Raw genomic sequence first — 20350 nt, forward strand, 5'->3', positions numbered from 1 at the left:
AACTAAGTCAGTTCTTGGTATGAGCTTTCGTGTGCATGCACACTTCTTCAGATACACAGAAGTGTATCTGAAGTCTAATGAGGCATCGAATCTAATGCGCACCTCAGTTTTCAGAACCTTGAAACCAAAAAAAAGTATCTACTGGCGAAATGTGAAGGTGCCATTGAATCAAATGCGCATCTCAATTTTCGCAACGTACTTTGGCCAAAAAGGGTGAGCATTAGATTCGAGTAAATACAGTATATTCTTGCAGTAAGGGCAAAATTTTACATTTGGATGTAATCACTGTATTCATTTTTAGAATGATTACAGCACACGTCTTGCTTCCTCAAAACATGAGTGTTTACTATTTTGAACTCCAGCACATGTTAGCAAGGTCACGAGATTCAGTCCTAGTTCCCAATAAATCAGACTATAAGACATATGTGTCTAATGAGTAAGAATTAAGTACCGGTACATATACTACACAAACTAGAAAACGTTAGACATCCAGACGTAATGAATAGCTTAGTTATTCAGTAACATGTGCTTGGAGGGTAGATTCAATTGGATAGTGCACCAACAATATGGAATGAACGCTGTCTACTTCTCAGGATAGGCTGCTGACCTCAAAGTTAGCTACTTCAACAAGAAGACTTCAAAGGGGGACTAGAATTCAGTAAAATTCAACTTGATTCCATTGATGCCAGACTCATTCAAGACTGAAGGTATATTTGTCACCTATAATGGGCTGACTTCAGATGGCAAATTAGAATAGCAATAAGGACTGTATTGTCATCAGTTGCTGCCGCTGTGAACAAGATTCTTATCCTCCATTTTGGTTTCACACAGAAATGTGTCAGACTTACTGCAGCGCCACCTTCCATGCCCTTTTGATCCAGTATGCCCTGATGGCAAACTTTTCCATCCACTATTTTCACGCATGTATGTACTGTATAGGGACGCGGATGGCGCTGTCCACAGAGCCTAGGACTTGCCAATCAGAAGGTCGGCGGTTCGAATCCCCGCGACAGGGTGAGCTCCCGTTGCTCAGTCCCAGCTCCTGCCAACCTAGCAGTTCGAAAGCACATCAAACTGCAAGTAGATAAATGGGTACCGCTCTGGCGGGAAGGTAAACGGCGTTTCCATGCGCTGCTCTGGTTCGCCAGAAGCGGCTTAGTCATGCTGGCCACATGACCTGGAAGCTGTACGCCGGCTCCCTCGGCCAATAAAGCGAGATGAGCACACAATCCCAGAGTCAGCCACGACTGGACCTAATGGTCAGGGGTCCCTTTACCTTATGTACTGCATAGGGACAGGAGTGTGCACTGCACACATAACATGTTTCAACTTAAGACCGAATGGGCTCTAGTCCACAAAAACTCAGGCTGCAAAAACACGTTAAGCTTTTAAGGTGCCACCAGATTCTTATTGTTCCTTCTTCACAATGTGATGAGGAAGCGACCAACACTTTTCCAGTTGCCCTGGAGGAAGAGTTGGATATATTAAATAAACAGAACAAGCCATTCTGCCTGTGGGCATGGCTGTTGGGTGATTCTCTACTTCCCATTTCTAGGTCTCATTCAAAACAAGGTTAACCTTTTGGGTTATTTTTCAAGCAGGCCTGTGCTTCTTAGCCTGTCCTCTCCTCTCTCTCCCCGACTGCAATTTCTTGTCAGCGATATTCCAATGCAGCAGCTGTGGGATGTATTTTTAGCAGTTAATTTAGGCACTCAATTAAAAGGATTTGCCTCAACAAGAACGGTGAGGTCTTCAGAGACCTGGATAGAATGACACAATCTTAGTGGAGACGAACCATTTCCTTGCTCGGCTTCAAAGAAGGAAGGAGCCTGCTGGGTAAGGAGGTTGATATTAGTAGGAACCATCCTTTTCTCCGATTATTGCAAGCTGAGCCCGATGGCAGATGAAAGGGAACGAGGCCAGGTGTGAGCACTGCACTGGTACTTGGACTGACATTCTGCTCCAGGAAGACTCAGGGTGGGATCCGGAGATCCTCTTGTGGGAGAAATTGGTGGGCAGTGATTTTCCCACCCTCTCCTTTCCTTGGCGGCTTCCCACATGCACCTTCAAAGGCTCCCCCTGCTGCCATTGACATCTTTCTGCAGGGCCTGCAAGACAGAGTTGTTCCACCAGGCCTTTGGCCAAGGCACAGCCTGACCCCCTCCTTTGGTAATCCTCACAGAACTCTAGCCCAATGGTTGCCATTAATTTGATTTTTGAATTGATTTTAAAATGAATTAATTTTAGAATACTGTGTTACTTTTACTGTTGTTAGCCACCCTGAGCCCGGCTTCGGCTGGGGAAGGGCGGGATAGAAATAAATATAGAAATAAATAAATAAATAAATAAATAAATAAATAGGAATAATTATTATTTTGCAAGCTGGAGCAGAGTATACTGACTTGGATCTATAGATTAACATACAGAAGGGAGTGAGCTGAAGGTGACCTACCCAACCTTGGTAGCTACCAAGAAAGGCTCTCCAAACAGTTGCGGGGGGACCCTGTTTAATGGGGTGCACCATGGCATGGGGGCTGAAGGGAAACATAGCTGGAAAATCAGATGGCTGCTCCTGTGAGTGGCCTCCACCCAATTTTCTAGAATCTCCCCCTGTTCCCCAGCACTAAAGCCCCCCCCCCCCCAATTCATACTGCCTTGTTTTTGGAGTGTCCTCTTTAGTGTTACTCACCAGGTGGCAACTGTTTTGCATGGGTGGGAGGTGTTTCTTGCTTTTTCTTTGTAAGAGCGGAAGACTTTTAAATTTTTTGCCCAGCATGCTTCATAACTGGATTTACAGTTTTATTGAATTTTATTAATTGAATGGCTGCAACTCCTGTGATTTTAGGGCTGGTGTTTATTTGCCTCCAGACCATCAGCTTTCACAGGCAATAGATGTGTCATTCTAAGCTGTGTCATTCTCTTCCAACCCCCTCTTCCCACCTCCAGAGAAGAGAATCATTGTTCTTTCCCTCCCAGGTAGGCGAAGGTTGCTTGGAGAGTGATGGGGTGCCTCTTCTTCTCAGCTGCATCCTGGAAACACACAAATGCCCACACAAACACAAACTCACACACCATCTTTCTATTGGGGGCAGCACACCACAGCTTCTGCTAAACCATCTGAGGATCCTTGGCCATCATACTGACCCCAAAACCTCCTGGACCATGCACCACGCTTCCTCCCTGTCGGCAACGTTCTCAAGCCATCCCCTTTGAGCCAAAGTCTGACTGCCTACACTGGCATGCCCCACAAAGAAAGGGGCTGGAATGGCAGAAAAAGGACAGTATATAGCATGGTGGGATTTGCAACATGAATGGCAAGAGGTTAGGTTAGAAGAAGAAGAGGAGTTTGGATTTGATATCCCGCTTTATCACTACCCGAAGGAGTCTCAAAGCGGCTAACATTCTCCTTTCCCTTCCTCCCCCACAACAAACACGTTGTGAGGTGAGTGAGGCTGAGAGACTTCAGAGAAGTGTGACTAGCCCAAAGTCACCCAGCAGCTGCATGTGGAGGAGCGGAGACGCGAACCCAGTTCACCAGATTACAAGTCTACCGCTCTTAACCACTACACCACACTGGTTATCCTCTTCCCTATTCGTGTTCTGCTGGCAACTGAAGACATCTCTCTTTAAGCAAGTTGTTGTTGTTGTTGCTGCGTTGTTCCTTAATTTTATTTATTGACTGCTAGTTTTGGCTCTTTGTGTTCTTGCTCTCTGGTACTGCTTTTAGTCTGCCAATTGAGTTTTAAGGACAGGCTTTTGCTATTTTTGTGCTTTAAAAAATAATAATTCTGTAAATCTCTTTGATCGACTTCTTTTTTGTTTGGGGGGGAGAGTGGGATTTAATACAATTTTATTTATTTAACAAAATGTGAACACCAGTTGGTTGTAGAAAGTCCTCTAAGTTGTCTACAAGCAAATAAATTTAAATGAATTGGAAAGGCTGTTTTAGGTCATGAGTAGTCCCAGCCCTGGAGTAAGGTTGTTTCCAGACAACCTGTTTATTGACTACTTATCTTGATTTGTTTACAGGAGATTAGATGACTCCGTTATTTAAGAAGCATTCCTTCTGCATTTTCCTGTTACCTTTCCTTGTTGCAAAATAAAAAATCAAAAATAAAAAAATCTGATCATTAGGGGGCAGAGGGTTTGTTTTCTAAGACCTTCCAATCAACTAAAACTCTGCAACCTGAATTTGCTAGTATGTGATCAAATCCCATCCAAAAATAGCCTGGAAGTGCCCAAGGGTTCTGCTCCCAGCATGAAAAAGATCAGTGACAATTACAGAGACAATTATAGACAAGTTCATCCTTCTTCTCCACCCACACCTAGAAGGTTATGTGGGTGTCTCTTTCACCTTCCAGAATTTTGCAGAAGGGGTAACTAGTATCTCTTGCTTTCCAGTAAGGGAACAGATTTATTGACGACTTCTACCAGATGTGGGGAACCTTTTGTCCTCCAGATGTTGCTGAACTACAATTCCCATCATTGCTGGTCCTTGGCCATGCTTGCTGGGGCCGATGGAAGATGTGCTTCAGCAAACCTGGAGGGCCAAAGTCATAACTTACTTAGAGCAACTTGCGAGACATACAGGAAAGGGTTCTGTAAACTCAGAAAAACAGTGACCTTAGGAGAACTGGGGATAAACCAGAAGACACATCCTTCCCTCTTTTTTCAGTAATAACAGACCCTTTCCAAATGCAGGAAACTCATATTGGGACTAGTTATACACAGAATTTGGGAACCTGAAACTCAATGCAGTTAAGGATGGGGAAGATGATTGTTTGCTGGGTAGGAAAAAGTAGGTAGGAAAAAGCACATTGACCTTTAAGTACTTTAGTTAAAAATGTAAGGCACTCCCAGCGGAAGAAGACTGGAAGAAATTTAAGGACTATCTTAGGAAACATTGCAAAATTAATGAATGTTAGAATGACGTTGGTTTAGAAATTATGTGGTTTCCAGCTGTAATGGTTAAGTAAAAAGAAAAGAAAGGCTAAAAATTAAGTGAAAAATAAGGGAGAGGATTTGCTGAATTAATAATTAGAAATTGGAATACAGAAAGGGGAGGTATGAGGAAGTCGGGGAAGTAAGTTACAAGAAAATAAGGGATTGAAATTATACTTGTTTGTATTATTGTTTTGTTTTGTTTTTTATATAATCTTTGAAACTTTAATAAAAATCTTTTTTAAAAAAATGTAAGGCACTCCATTCTCTACCTGCCCCTCAGTCCAAGTAATTTTGGCAAAATATAACACTTCCACAGAATGCTGTGGTTCAGTTCAAGTTGTGTTCCTAACATCCCTTTCTAAACCTTACTTGGCCTGTGCCATTAGAAAGTCCATTCCTCTCATGCTTTCATAATACTCAATGGCTAAAGTGAAATCAAACTTGTTGAGGGTTGGTCGATCAATGGGAATGCTGGAGAAGCCCTGGTCTTCTTTTGAAAAGCCCCACTGGGAATTCCTTTGCTGATTTTGTTATACAATGCAGAGCCAAAAGGCATCACCAAAGCTATTGCAGCCATGATGGCAAAGTCTGGGAACAATTCATGCATCTCAGAATTCCAATAGACCAGCTTAGCACAAAGGTCTTTGTAGGAAAGCTGGTTGAGGCTAAATACTACCTTTTTAAAGAAGGGACAGTCGTTCAGTGCTCCCTCGAGTCTCACCACACAGGAATACGTCTGCCAAAGGAAGTTCAGTTCATCCGCACCATAGCTCCCAATTTCCTCTAAAAAGTGAGGATAGCATTTGGGGTTAAATATGGTGGAGAAAGTGTTTATCATTTCCAGAGAAGTGCTAGGGAATGTATCCTGCATTTTGCACCACACACACTTTAAGAAAGTATCCTTGAAATGTTCAAATTTTGTCAAGCGTGTCCTGGAACAGTCAGTCAATTCCACACCTTCGTCGCAGAACCAACTCCGTACATTCTGGTCCTCACATGGTGCTGCTCACTGAGTTCATTAAGGAACCCTTTGAAGTTGTAGCCATTAGTTTTGATCTGGTTTTGGAGGCTGATAATGGTGGCAGAGACAACAGGTTTCAATATGGAGAGATCAAAGTTCTTTAGCTGGAATAACTTGTTCAGTTTCTGGAAAACGGGCAAGGTGTCTGGAAGCAGCCTAGTGAAAGCGAGGGAACTGAATTTCTTCAGCTCCCCACAGAGACCAAATGCCAGTGGATATCTTTCTGACTCGGCCTCCAGCGGACACAACAAGGCTGGCCAAGAGGCATCTATAATCTCCACGGCTGGCAAGATGGCACTCCAGTGGATGGCCCATGACCTTTCCATGTTTACTTCACAGAACTCAAAGACACTCTGCAAGTGCTGGATACGATTGTTTTCTGCTGTGAAGCTGGCACACAGCGGGTAGAAAGCATCCACGACTTTGGTGCATAATCTTATATCTAAGATTTCCTTTGATGCCAGCAACAGTGGTGAGAGAGGGAGTGTATCTCAGTGAGAAGAGGAAAGCTGGATTTCATCGTAGATCCCACACCACAGTGTCTGTGGGTTAACAGGGAGGAACCTCCAGAATTTCAGCCATGCAACTTTCATGGTTGGCACGCCTTGACTGCTGTGTAGCCCTCACTGTCTGGAAGCTGAATGATGCCAAGGAACATGATGGAAGTTCGGCTTTCATGAGGGGAGCTAGTGGTGTTAAAAAACAACAACAAGGTTTCTTCATTCCAGTGCATCCAGCGTCTCTTCCACCACTAACCAAATGAAAGGTGAGATCTTCAGCCTAAGCTTGTCTTCACTGTGTAGGACTTTGGCAATGGCTGTCTGGCATCAGTGAGATTAGGACCAAAGTTCAGGGGGACAGAGTGTGTGGGGGGAAATGCATATATGAATGCTTAGAACAAGTTTCAACTTGCAGAAAACTCAGGTTCTTTAGAAATGAAGTGAGCCACTTATAAATATGTAGATTGTTAACAGGAAAGAGAAATTTCTTCTTTTTTGTATCTCTGATTTTGCTTTCCTTGATGATTTTCAGCTATAGGCTCACCCACACTTACATTTTGCCCTGTGCTTTCTAGGCACCTGCCGTGTCCAAGCACTCCCCCTGCCCCGCCCCCGGTGCTTTCCCCACGAAAACTCACTCTTTAATGCTGAATCGGAGCAAACAGCAAATTGGGTTTTCCATGGTTTGCTGTTTGCTCCTATTTGTCCGTAAAGAGTGAGTTTTTGTGGGGAACCCCCCCCAAAAGCACTCGGACATAGGCTTTATAGCACGGACCTGTGCCTGGAAATGTGGCACAAAATGAGGTCTGGATGAGCCCTATGCCACAGGGTCCTGTGACCATGTTGCCTCCCCTTTGAAAGGTCTTCTGCCGTGCTTAGGGAAAAAATTATGATTGCCAGCTAAACCTTCTTTGGTTTGTGACAATTATATCTAGCAGAGGATGATACCAGTTTGCACACACAACCTGCAGTGATAGAGAAACACTACTTGGGGTATGCAGTGATCCCTGTGGGGCAAGACATTTATGTCACCCCATTTTTGTGATCCATACAGGAAACATTAGGAGACACAATACACTCTTCTCCCTTCTCAATATTCTGATCTTTATTTCGCAGGCTCAAAATATCCAGGTGAACTGTGGATTTTTTTTTATTTTTTAAAGGGGGGTAATTACTTTCAGAAAGCATGCCAGCCTTGTGCATCTCACTACCATGCAAAAGCAGGATTGTCCAATTTTGTATGAACTTGTCTCCATTTGCAAACCAAAGACTGGCCATTATTGCTCATTTCACCAGTTCCTTCCAGTGAACGCTGCTCCAAGGTCAGGGTACATTTCATTCCATTTTGTTGAAATATTTTAATTACTAACGCTATCCCCTCCTTCCTTTTTTTTTAAAAAAAGCAAAGTCTGCAGGATAGTTTGTGTGTGTGTGTGTGTGTGTGTGTGTGCGCGCGCGCGTGTGTGTGTGTGCATCTGTGGGTGTGAGTGAAATAGAGAGAAATCTAATTAGCATGTTTATCTTCCATAAAACAGAGACCCTTATTTATGCAAAACAACTGGCAAATGCTCAAGATCAGGCAAATTAATTTGATTTTAATAGGCATGAAATGCTGGTAAAATTAAAAGATTTCCCCCCTTTTTCCTCTTCCTCTGAGCTCTCGCTGCTTTGGCTGGGTAACTATGTTCATGGACTAGCTGAGAATGTGGAAAAAGAATTTGCTTTAAAAAGGAAACCTCTGTAGTCTCTTATGCTAATTTAAGTTGCTTTTCTCATTACAGAGCTCAGTATTTAACTATTATGGGCCTCTTATTTAAAAAGAAAAAGTCTCATTTTTGAAGACTCTTTACAGTTAGCAATTCCTCTCTATGAAACTGTTAAAAGCTTCTGGTATAGGCATATTTAGATGATTTAAAACCATTCGAATTTGGGTTCAGGCCTGGCCATGGAACTGAATTGGCATTGGCAGCGGCATAGCGTGGGTTGTCAGCACCCTGGGCAAGGCAAGTAATTTCCGCCCCCTAACCCGGGGCAAGGCAAGTAATTTGCGCCCCCTAACCCGGGGCAAGGCAAGTAATTTGCGCCCCTAACCCCTAACCTGCCGCCGCTGCCAGCTTCTTCTTGCTGCTGCCTGGGCTGGGGTATTTACGGTAAGGTAGCCACGGCAGCAGCGGCGGGTCCGTGTCAGGTGATCTGAGGTGAGTTGCCGCTGGCGCTGCCGCCAAACGACGCCGCTTGCCCGGAGGAGGAGGGCAGAGAGGCGAGGAAAATGCAACATGGCCCAGCAGCTGCAGCAGCAGCGGTGGCGGCGGCAGGGCCGTGAGGAGGGGCTGCCTGGTGCGCCCTCCGCGGCCCTGACGTGCGGGGCGAGCGCTGGGAGCCGCCGCCTGCCGGACGCCTTCAGCCCAGACGTGCGCACAGCTCGTCAGTTCCGCGAGACATGGGGCTCTGCTACAGCCTGCGCCCGAGGCACTTCGGCGACTCCGGAGGCGGCGAGCGCGCCCCCCCAGATGTTGCGCCCGGTGCGGCCGGCCCCCCCTGCATCCCCCACGCTACGCCACTGGGCATTGGTCGCTCTGATGAATAACCTCTATAGAAAGGAGGACAGGAACAACGTCACTTTGCCCCCGTTTCTTGATCTCTTTTTGGCTTTTGATACCATCGACTACGGTATCCTCCTGGACCGGATCCAAAGAATGGGAACTGGGTGAACTGTATTACAGTGGTTCCAATCCTACCATTGGGGCGATGTGCAGAAAGTAGCATCAAGAGAGTGGTTTTCACCCCAACTTAGAACAAACCCATTGAAATTAATATATCCTAGTTAACCAGGTCCATTAATTTCAGTAGGGCTAATCTGAGTGTGACTAACAATGGATACAACCCCTCGTCTCTAACCCTTCTAGCAATGTAAGCTAAACTCTGTATTTTCCCATTCCTCTCTAGCAATGCAGGGCATACTGATTAAGAATATGGAGATTATGTATATATGAATTCGTGTGTGTGTGTGTTTATACAGTCTTTTTCTGTAATAAACATTTTTAATAATAATACTAATAATATATATTTTTAAAGAACATGGAGACAATACTGGCCTAATCTTTACAAGGTTGTTACAAGGATTAATACCCCAAAGTAAATGTTAAAACGTTATCACTGCCAGCACCCCGCTTTTTTTTTGTTTCCTGAGTAAGTAAAAAAAAACCCTAAATAAACTGAAGCTCAATAAATTATGCAAAAGAAATTAATGCCAAGAAACCTTTGTTGCACATTTTATTCCAATCACAAAATCTGGGTTTTCTAGGCAAAGATTTTGGACACTTCTGGAATACAGAATGTGTATTCTCTCTCTCTCTCTCTCTCTCTCTCTCTCTCTCTCTCTCTCTCTCTCTGACACACACACACACACACACACGAGAGAGAGAGAGAGAGAGAGAGAGAGAGAGAGAGAGAGAGACCACTTCAAGCAGTACACACAAAAAGTCAGCGTGCAGTCAAGAGATATGCACCTGTGTTGCTTAGATGCCGGTGGAATGGCAGTACAGTAGTACCTCGGGTTAAGTACTTAATTCGTTCTGGAGGTCCGTTCTTAACCTGAAACTGTTCTTAACCTGAAGCACCACTTTAGCTAATGGGACCTCCTGCTGCTACTGTGCCGCCGGAGAACGCTTTCTGTTCTCATCCTGAAGCAAAGTTCTTAACACGAGGTAATATTTCTGGGTTAGCAGAGTCTGTAACCTGAAGCGTATGTAACCTGAAGTGTATGTAACCTGAGGTACGACTGTATCTGCTGTGCTCACAGGTCAGCAGTGCTGGGCAGAGACTTATTCAGCTCAAGCAAAGAGGAATATTTCTCATTGGAAACCTCCTTCTTGGCCATCCAATTGACTGCGGTGAAGACAGCTACCTTGATAGGGCTGAGTTTCGCTTTGACATCTGAATACAGCTCCTGGCGGCTTTGCACCTGTGTCTCAAAAGCCAACTGCTCCCTGATGACTGCCAGGGCCTGCCGATGAGCCCCTGGGGTGACATGATCCAGGAGGGCACAACGCTGGACGTTATCTGTGCTCACATTGAAGGCCTTCTCAGCTTTGAGGTGCTTGTTTCTCACAAGGGCCTGGCAGCACTTGTTGCAGAACATAGCTTTCGTTCATAGTGAAACTGCAACCACCTGAATTCGTCCTTCCAGTGCTCAATGAAATACCACTTACACTTCTTATTTGAATCGGATGTTTCCCAGGCGGCACCAGAGCTTGCTCCTGGGCCGGGGAACCAAACACTATGGAGGAAGAACTGAACTTTTGTTTCCCTTGAAGGAGGAGAAGCAGCCTTTTACATATAATTTAGAAAAGAAGGCCTATTTATCACTTCCTTGGTTTGACTGGAAACGAAAGATAAGAGGGTAAGGGATTAGGGAACTGACAGATCTTGTCCAACTTTTCCAGTTAGCTATCTGTTTGAATGGCCAAAGGCATCAGACAAAGAACTATGCATTGTGAACAAACATAGGACACCCTTGGAGAAGCCTTTTGCAGAGGAAGTTGATCAGTGCCGAGGTGTACTAAAGCCGTATCATTAACCTCTATTTTATTTGGCATTTGTTGTCCATCAGGGTTGCTAATCTGTGCTCCAAAATATGCAAAACTAGATTCAGGGCAGGGGGACAAGGAGGAGTGGACCACTGCAGGCAGGACCCAGTGAAAACATTTCGCGCAAAACGAACAGGGTAATGAACAGGTGCTGCACAAGAGATTAGTAGTGCCCTTGAGCAGGTCTCGTTTCAAGGGGAGTTGCCCACGGAGCTTTCTGCTGGATTTTATCCCATGGTTAGCATCGGAACGATTTAGGAAACTAAAGTAGCCAACAAAAATTTGTGCGCGTCTGACCCTCCAGAGGTTTGAGTACAGTTAAGGAATGTTAAGGAAGTGCTTGCCCCAAATTCTGCATGGAGAAGGAATGAAGGACCTGAATTAAGCTTCATCCCATGCCTGCCGAACCACAGATTTCTGCGCCAAGAGCTTACTGCTGTCCAGAAGCACACATTTGAGAAGTACCTCTCCCCTGAAGCAATAAGCAGCATCTCATGGGCAGCAACGTGGACTGCCTCATTTCAAAACTGAGAAGGCTGCTTCCATATTCCACTTCACTCTGGCATTTTACCATTGTACTGTTGAGAGTGTATTAACTTATGGTCTGTGTGTGTGTTTTGGGAGCTGCACGGTCAGGGGAAAAACAATGTTGTCCATGGTTGTAAAGACTGCAGAGAGAATAATTGGGTGCACTCTCCCCACCTTGGATCAAATCTATGCTTCCAAGTGCCATAAGAAAGCTGCAGGATAGTGCGCACCCCATAAATGATCTCTTTCAGCTTCTGCCTTCTGGAAGAAGGTACAGGGTTATAAAGACTAGGACTAGCCGTCTGAGAAACAGTTTCTATTCAAATGCGATTTTGGTTTTAAACGCAGTGTAAGATAGTCTCTATGGGAGTATATTGTATTTAATTATGGGGTATCAGAGCTTTTATGGGGCTAACCAGGCTGGGATAGCAGACTTGTTGGTTTCTGAATGTCTGATGTAGATTTTCAATTTCGTTGTTCTGTATGGGACAATGACAATAAAGATTATCGTATTGTATTGCATCATATCGTATCGTTAGGGCAGCACCTCCGTAGGGTGCTCAAAAACAGTGGCATAGCCACCCCTCTCCCATTCACTAGTACCTATTATTACTTAGATCAGGAGTCAGCAAGGTATATCTTGCCTGGGCCAGATCAGTCCCGCAGAGATCCCTCCATGGGTCAGATGGTGCGTGCACGCAAGCCCACAATTTTTGGTGTCCGCGCATATGTGATTTCCAGCACCACAGAAGCAAGTCCCCATGCTTCAGTTTAGCGCAGCGCTTGAGTGGGAAGCTCGGTTCTGGGGTGGCTCATGGGCCGGCCAAACGACCTCTGTGGGCTGCTTCCAGCCCATAGGCCTTTGGTTGCTGACCCCTGACTTGAATATGCTGACCTTGAAGATGCTGCTTCTCACAGTTGCACTCAAAAAACCCTGACCCACAAAATGGGTTCATAAGTTTAACATTTACATTCACTGAGAATGTATTTCTAAAACATATGTTTAACATCAAGACATTTTATACTGCCGTGAAGAATATCTTTTCAACTTTGTTCCAGGTATGCAAGTAGCATCACAGGGTAGCATCATAGACTTGACTAACGCCATGAATTTAAACATATCTGCTTAACTTGGCTGCTTTTATCTTCAAGAGAGGGAGGGCGGTGTGGCCCTGTTTCAGAACATGCTCCTGAAAAGTATTTGGGACCACAGTAGCTATCTGCTGAAAATCACTGCCCCTTGGGTGCATTAGCTTGGCAGGAAGAACAGATGTTATGTTCACTGCCCATTGCACAAGACTGCGGATGTCGCAATTCCACCACGAAAGTGCAGAAATCTGTGCACAGCAAGAATCTCAGCCGCGATCCTTTCTTTTTAAAAGCATCATTCTAGCCTTCATGGCTGCCAAGTCCAAAATTATAAAGGTGATGTTTTAGCCCCGAGTGGTGGAGGCTGAACAGGATTTCCAATGGTTGCCCCGTAAGGTATTCTTGTTTTAAACATTTTAGCCCAATTCTCTGCTAATCGCAGCATCTGAAGTGGCTGTGGGATCCAAGACATCAATAATAGCAATAGCAAAAGCAATCATGCATAATAATGCATAATCACATGTTGCACACAACTCACAGATTACTGCTTTCCTTGAGTCCAGAATTTAGATTATTTTTTTTTGCTTCTATCATAAGAAGCACACAACTCTCCCCGTACAAAAAACTGAACCCTATTTCAGACATGAGCATCTGAAAAAGATCCTAACGGAGAGTGGAAGAAATGATCCCTCTTCCATTGGAGATAAGGATGCACAAAGGCTAAAGTAAAGGCAGTGGTGTAGCGTGGGTTGTCAGCACCCGGGGCAAGGCAAGTAATTTGCACCCCCTAACCCGTGGATTTGCGCCCCCTAACCCTAACCCCCAGATGTTGTGCCCGGTGCGGCCGGCCCCCCCTGCACCCCACACGCTACGCCACTGAGTAAAGGTCCTACTTTGTTGTATGTTCCAGGGGGAGCCCTGGCACGGAAAACAAGAGTCCTTGGCAGTGGCGTAGCGTGGGTTGTCAGCACCCGGGGCAAGGCAAGTAATTTGCGCCCCCTAACCCATGGATTTGCGCCCCCTAACCCTAACCCCCAGATGTTGCGCCCGGTGTGGCCGGCCCCCCCTGCACTCCCCACGCTACGCCACTGGTCCTTGGGCTCAGTTCAAGGGGTCAAAAGGAGTGAGAAAAGGGAATCAAGCATTCAAATGATTTTTCTAGCTGGAAAGCAGGGAAGAATGGAAGATAAATCGGGGTGGACTATAAGCTGCTAGGTAGGAAAGCTTGCAATAGGTACAAGATGATGACATCTATTGGACTGTTAAAATATTGTATATGCTGCAGAAAAGTAAGAAAATCAGTTTCCTGCTTCAAGCAATATCTTGGGATCAAACTACAAATGAAGCTGGGAGATCTGGAATCAAGTACAGTGGTACCTCGGGTTAAGAATTTAATTCATTCTGGAGGTCCGTTCTTAACCTGAATATGTTCTTAACCTGAGGTACCACTTTAGCTAATGGGGCCTCCTGCTGCCACCACGCCACCGCCACACGATTTCTGTTCTCATCCTGAAGCAAAGTTCTTAACCCGAGGTACTATTTCTGGGTTAGTGGAGTCTGTAACCTGAAGCGTCTGTAACCCGAGGTACCACTGTATTGTTGGGAGAGGGGTTTTGTTTTTGTTTTTTGAGTGGGGGACCCTTTTCTTCTCAGGCTGTTCTTGTGATGACTCCCCACCCCCACCCCAAACCACCCACGTTGGCAAGAGCAGGTGAGACACAGGTGAGAGTTGGAAAGCAGCTGTGTGGGGAGAGGCTGATTACAAAACGGCCCACAGGAGAAAGATTAAACTGCCTGTGGTGCTGCTGCAATCCAATCTGAAGTAACCCACCCCCCATTTCCAAGTCTTCCTTCATTAAAGCAAAACAAAACATGGGGAGATCAACTGTGGATATCCCCATGCCACATGCATTTTGGCCCCACAACAAGGTTTCAAAATATGGGCAGATTCTGCCTTTTTCTGACAACAGCTCAGGCAAAACTTGCTTCTCAAAAGGATCTGAAAACTCCCCCCTTTCTTTGACACACCTCCTTTATGACAGATGCATACCGTAATTTTTTTTATTTTTATTTTTTGCAAAGCTGACACTGGAAAACTTCGTTGATTTTTTTTAAAAAAAATAGTAAGCAGGAACAAGACAAAAGTCACAATAAAACGCATACACCCACATTTCATCCATTCACCCACTCTCCCATCAGAAGTGTATTCCTAATGTGTTTGATCTGCAAAGCCTGCAAAGGATGCATCACAATTAATAATAATAGTAATAGTAATAGTAATAATAAAAATTTTATTTATACCCAGCCCTTCCTGGCCAGAGCCAGGCTCAGGGCAGCTAACACCAGTAAAATTACAGTAAAAACATAATAGGGAAAAAACAATTTAAAATGCAGGTTAAAATGCAATTTAAAATGCAGCCTCATTTTAAAAGTAGCCCATAGATCAAAACCATACGGGAGGGAAACATAAGGGCCAGACTGAGTCCAAACCAAAGGCCAGGTGGAACAGCTCTGTTTTGCAGGCCCTGCGGATATATGTCAAGTCCCACAGGGCCCTAGTCCCTTGTGACAGAGTGTTTCACCAAGTCGGGGCCATTACTGAAAAGGCCCTGGCCCTAGTTACCCACAGCCCAACGACCCCTTTACTCTCCCAGTTTTCCTCTGTTGAAAATAAATCAGAGAATTTAAGAGGCAAGGGGCATGGAACTCTGCAAACTAAGCCCCTGCCTACATGCCTGTCAGGGAACTGCCATCGGAGCTCAGGGTGGTGGAGAGGCTCTCGGATGCTGGGAGACCCTCGGATGCTGAGGAGGGAACCAGCAGGGGGAGAGGGAGTTTCCGCTGAAGAAGGAGGGAAGGAGGAGACAGTGTTGGAGGTGAGGCGCAGAGACGCTTCAAGCGAGACCAGTGGTGAGAGCTCGGGACCTCCCCTTGGGACTCCCACTCTGCGCAGAAAGCTGTCGCGCAGAGAATCAAGGAGGAGACTTTCTGTCAAAGAACTTTTATGTTGGAAGAAATTCAGGAAACGCCCACTGACGGATTCTGCCAGTGATTAAGGCAGCCACGCACTCATGGCTGTCCGGTTAGAGAGAGTTTAAAACTAACCACAAGACGGGGAGCGTTTTAGCGCTTACGCACAAGCAACCCCTTATCTCATTACAATGCCTTTTGTAAATGCTCCTCTTTCTCTCAAACACACACACCCCTCTCTATCTGGCTATAGAAGCTGCCATATTTTCACTCTGTGGTTCTTCTTTCTACTGCTTACTGGCAGCTGAAGTGGCCCCTACTGGAGCCTAGGCAACTGGGAGAGGGGGACAGCACAGGGAAAAGGAGCATAACGTGGAAGGTGTGCAGTACTTGATTATTTGGGTCGCCCACAGAAACACTAAGAAAAGTATCATTTCCAATAAATAACTGCATCACTCGCTTCAAGACTCCCGAGGCCTCAGTCGGAGCATCACTGTTCTGATGAGGGTGCTGCCCTTCGAGAAGGATTGCAAGAAGACCCCTGAGAACATGAAAACATTGAGAAGAAAATCCCCAGGTTGTAGAGAAGAAAAATGTAAAGTTTTTTTGTATGCCACAACTGCTGCTCGAATTTTAATAGCCAAGAAATGGAAAACACAAGAATTACCAACTGTGGAAGAATGGCAGATGAAGATGATGGACGTCATGGAGCTAGCTGACCTCACTGGAAGAATCCGCGACCAGAAAGATGAGGAACATCAAGAAGATTGGAAGAAATTTAAAGACTATTTGAATAAATATTGTAACATTAAAAATTAGAAGTTACCTGAAAGTACCAATTAGGCCTAGGATTAAATTAGGATTTAATTAACTAAATGAGATTTAGAAGGTTAAGAAAAGTTAAGAAATTTGACCATAATTGGAATATTGTTTTTGAATAATGATATTGGAAAACTGCTACATTTAGTTACAAGGAAATTCAGATGGGAGGGACCAGAGGAAGTCATGTAATATGCTTATGAGGTTGGAAGTTTAATTAATTATTAATTTGTATTGTGTTTATGTGTCTGTTGTTCTATCTTTTCTTGTTATTTGCTTTATTTGCTTTATTTCTCTTTTTACTTTACTTTTATTTGTTTTACAGTATGTGTTATATTTGTAAGAAACCTAATGAATATTATTGGGGGGGGGGGAGAAAATCCCCAGGTTGTAGCCTTGTTGAATAGAAAAAAAAACCCCAACACAATGACGGCCTAATGTCCCTTGGCTTGGGTGCATGAAAAACTGATCAGGAGGTTAGAGAATGTTGTTTGTATGGAGGACAAAAGGAGCACAACCTATTCCCAGTCCCAAAACACTCCATCACCTCAACACCACACATTCAAAGCAATATTTTAGCATTCATGGCTTCCCCAAAAGAATCCTGGGAACGGTAGTTTAAAGGTTCTGACAGCTGTTAAAAAGGTAAAGGGACCCCTTGACCATTAGGTCCAGTCGTGGCCGACTCTGGGGTTGCGGCGCTCATCTCGCTTTATTGGCCGAGGGAGCTGGTGTACAGCTTTCGGGTCATGTGGCCAGCATGACTAAGCCGCTTCTGGCGAACCAGAACAGCGCACGGAAACGCCATTTACCTTCCCGCCGGAGGGGTACCTATTTATCTACTTGCACTTTGACGTGCAATTCCCAGCCCCCTAACAAACTACAGTCTCCAGGATTCTTTGGGAGGGAGCTATTCAAGTGGTACAAGAATGCTTTATATGTATGTGAATACAGATGTAATGAGGCAATTGTGATGAATACAGGTCGGAAGAGAAAACTGCTGCCTGATTCCAAATTCTCGCTATGAAGACACACAGATTTATGGGAAACTGAATCTCTTTTCTGATTTTGGGTGCTCTTGTACCAACACCAGTCTTGCTATAACTGTTTTAAAAGGTCTCTAATATCTTAGGTATGTTATATTTTAGATATGCATTTTTAAAACAGCATTTATTATTTTTGAAGGCACTAAGAGAACCACCCCAACCTCTCCTCCCCTGTTACCCCCCCCCCCGCCTTACCCTTTGCAACTTGTCACAAAAGAGTTTAATGAAATAGGACACAGCGACGCCAGGCGCGGAACTGCTACTCTGCCACATGATGTGCTCATATCATGTTGAGAGTCCACTCCTTTTTTAATAATGGGCCACCACATCTCCCAAATTCTCAGACCATTCTGTGAAAACTGTGCCCCTATACCTTGAGCATCAGGAAACAGATTTTGGGGAGCCTTTTGGTTACGCCAGCTTCGTAGAGGCAGAATATGTTTTTAGCCTGCATCATGTGGTCCCCAGTTGCAGCCGGCTCAGTGATCCGTGCTGGTGACAGCAACTTCAGGGTAGCTACGGGAGCTGCTGGCCATATTCTGTCAAGCTAGCATAGAGAAGATGCTGTGTTGAAACAAAGAATGCTTCTGACAAGGATACTCCATTTTGACTGCATCCCCATCTGCCCAGTATGGACTTGGGTGACTTCTCCTCAAACAGAAACTGCAAGAAGGTTGCGGAAGTGAACATAGGTAACTAGGAAGCTGCCTTGCACAGAATCTGCCCATGCTACCTGACTGTAGCTCTCAATGGTATCAGACCAGGGGTCTTTTTCCCAGGCCTTCTTGAAGAGGCCAAGGATTGGAACTGCAACCTTATTCATGCAAAGCACATGCTCATACCTTCCAACATTTCTCCGATGAAAAGAGGGACGTCCTATTCCATAATAATAACAATTTTATTATTTATACCATACCCATCTGACATATATAAAAACATAATAAAACATTAAACACTTTTTAAAAAACCTTTCCTATACAGGACTGCCTTCGGATGTTTTCTAAAGGCTGCATAGTTACGTATCTCCTTGGCTCAGGGGTTGCATAACTCCATACCCACCAACATTTCTCCAATTAAAATAGGGACATCCTAAAGAAAAGAGGGACATTCCAGGATCAAATCAGAAACTGAGACGGCTTCTGTAAATCTAGGACTGTCCCTGGAAAATAGGGACACCTGGAGGGTCTGCAATGCTCCATCATGGTTGTAAAAGTGCCCTGGAACAGAGATCTGGAAATGTATTATCAGGCTCCAGAATAGGGATTTTCTGGGGTCTCCAGTGAGCACTGGGGGTAGAAAGTGTGAGGATCCTTGCACTACAATATGTGGTTATGGCTTAGGTGACTTGAAAGAATATTAAAAGGGGGGATAATTCCAAGAATTTGTCTATAAACAGCCAGGATAGCTGCAAAGAAGCATTAAACCTCTACATACCAAATTGGGGGCGGCGGGGGGGGGGGCAGTGTTGCACAAAGCTTTCAGACTCTGCTTCTGGATTTCCAGTGCTGGGGAAATGTTGCTGAACCAACTGGACCTTTAGTCAGATACATCAGGACTCTTTTTATGTAAATTTCAGCAGAAGGACATAACATCATTACTGGATCCCAAAGAGAAATGGCTCACTTGGGATCTGAGTCCCTAAAGGATTGTGCAAGCTGAAAAAGAAGAGTTTGAATGTATGTCTGCAAAGACTTACATTGGTTTCATAGTACCATGGCAATGGCCAGAGGATGAATGACTACTGGGAGAAGTACAGACAGAAGAAGAAGAAGAAGAAGAAGAAGAAGAAGAAGAAGAAGAAGGAGGAGGAGGAGGAGGAGGAGGAGGAGGAGGAGGAGGAGGAGGAGTTTGGATTTGATATCCTGCTTTATCACAACCCGAAGGAATCTCAAAGCAGCTAACATTCTCCTTTCCCTTCCTCCCCCAAAACAAACACTCTATGAGGTGAGTGGGGTTGAGAGACGTCAAAGAAGTGTGACTAGCCCAAGGTCACCCAGCAGCTGCAGGTGGAGAAGTAGAGACGGTTCACCAGATTACGAGTCTACCGCTCTTGTCCACTACACCACACTGCCATGGTGTATCTGCAGCAGCACTACCAGATGCTTTCATTTGCCCCAGTTGCAACAGAACACGTTTCTCCCACATCTGTCTCTACAGCCATAGCAGGCACTGTAACTCTCTAACAATCTGAGTTCACCTCCAAAGGCGCACTCCTCCATTGTCTCCCGAGACAGATAGATACCAACCACCTTACCATCTCCATGAGGAAGCTAGAAACTGGCGTTCTGTGAGCAGAAAATCTCTTAAAGATAAGTTTCAGCACTTTTGCCAATCTATAACTCCCAAGAACCTTGGAGAAACCCATGGCGTCCACAATTCTGCTTTCCCCGTGCCTAGAAAGCATGGGTCCGAGCAGTTTTCTGTTTGCTCCACTGCTTTCCCCAGGAAAACATGATTTTTAGCGCTGAATCAGAGCATACACCAATCCATGGAAAACCTGATTGACATTTGCTCCAACTCAGCAGTAAAGGTGAGGTTTTCCCGGGACAAAGACGTGGGACAAGTGGAAGTCTAGATGAGCCCTTAAACTGGTATAAAAATCAGTGCAAGTTTCTACTGAAAATATGCTGAGTGTAAGAAGAGTAAGTACCATTTTTAATGGGTTGGTCCAAAATTAGTTGTCCTTTCTGGGCTGATGACCAAGGTGAAGCCCCCACATTCCCAAATATTCTACAAAAAAGCAAGAACCACAAGGTTTTAGGACTGAAACCAGTGGTCCTAACTGCAATCAACAGAGCAATCTTTACAAATATAGCTGGAAGCAAACCCTACTGAGTTTCCAAG

The 20350-nt window shown here is 44.8% G+C and overlaps 2 protein-coding genes across 12 annotated transcripts in view; both read right to left on the reverse strand.

Annotated features, from left to right (window-relative positions):
* ZNF385C (zinc finger protein 385C) overlaps positions 1–20350 on the reverse strand; it is a 167082-nt gene that overhangs the window by 44217 nt on the left and 102515 nt on the right. The window lies entirely within an intron of this gene.
* On the reverse strand, positions 5262–19725 carry LOC310830870 (uncharacterized protein C17orf113; the record flags this gene model as incomplete). The annotated part of the gene is given in 7 exon segments (XM_083710704.1): positions 5262–5458; positions 5461–5809; positions 5902–6386; positions 10266–10288; positions 10290–10608; positions 10611–10724; positions 19704–19725. Coding segments are annotated over 7 exon segments (1461 nt in total). The 3' UTR covers positions 5262–5309.

This window comes from Podarcis gaigeae, assembly GCF_964106915.1.
Source record: "Podarcis gaigeae genome assembly, chromosome: 13".
Lineage (NCBI taxonomy): Eukaryota > Metazoa > Chordata > Lepidosauria > Squamata > Lacertidae > Podarcis > Podarcis gaigeae.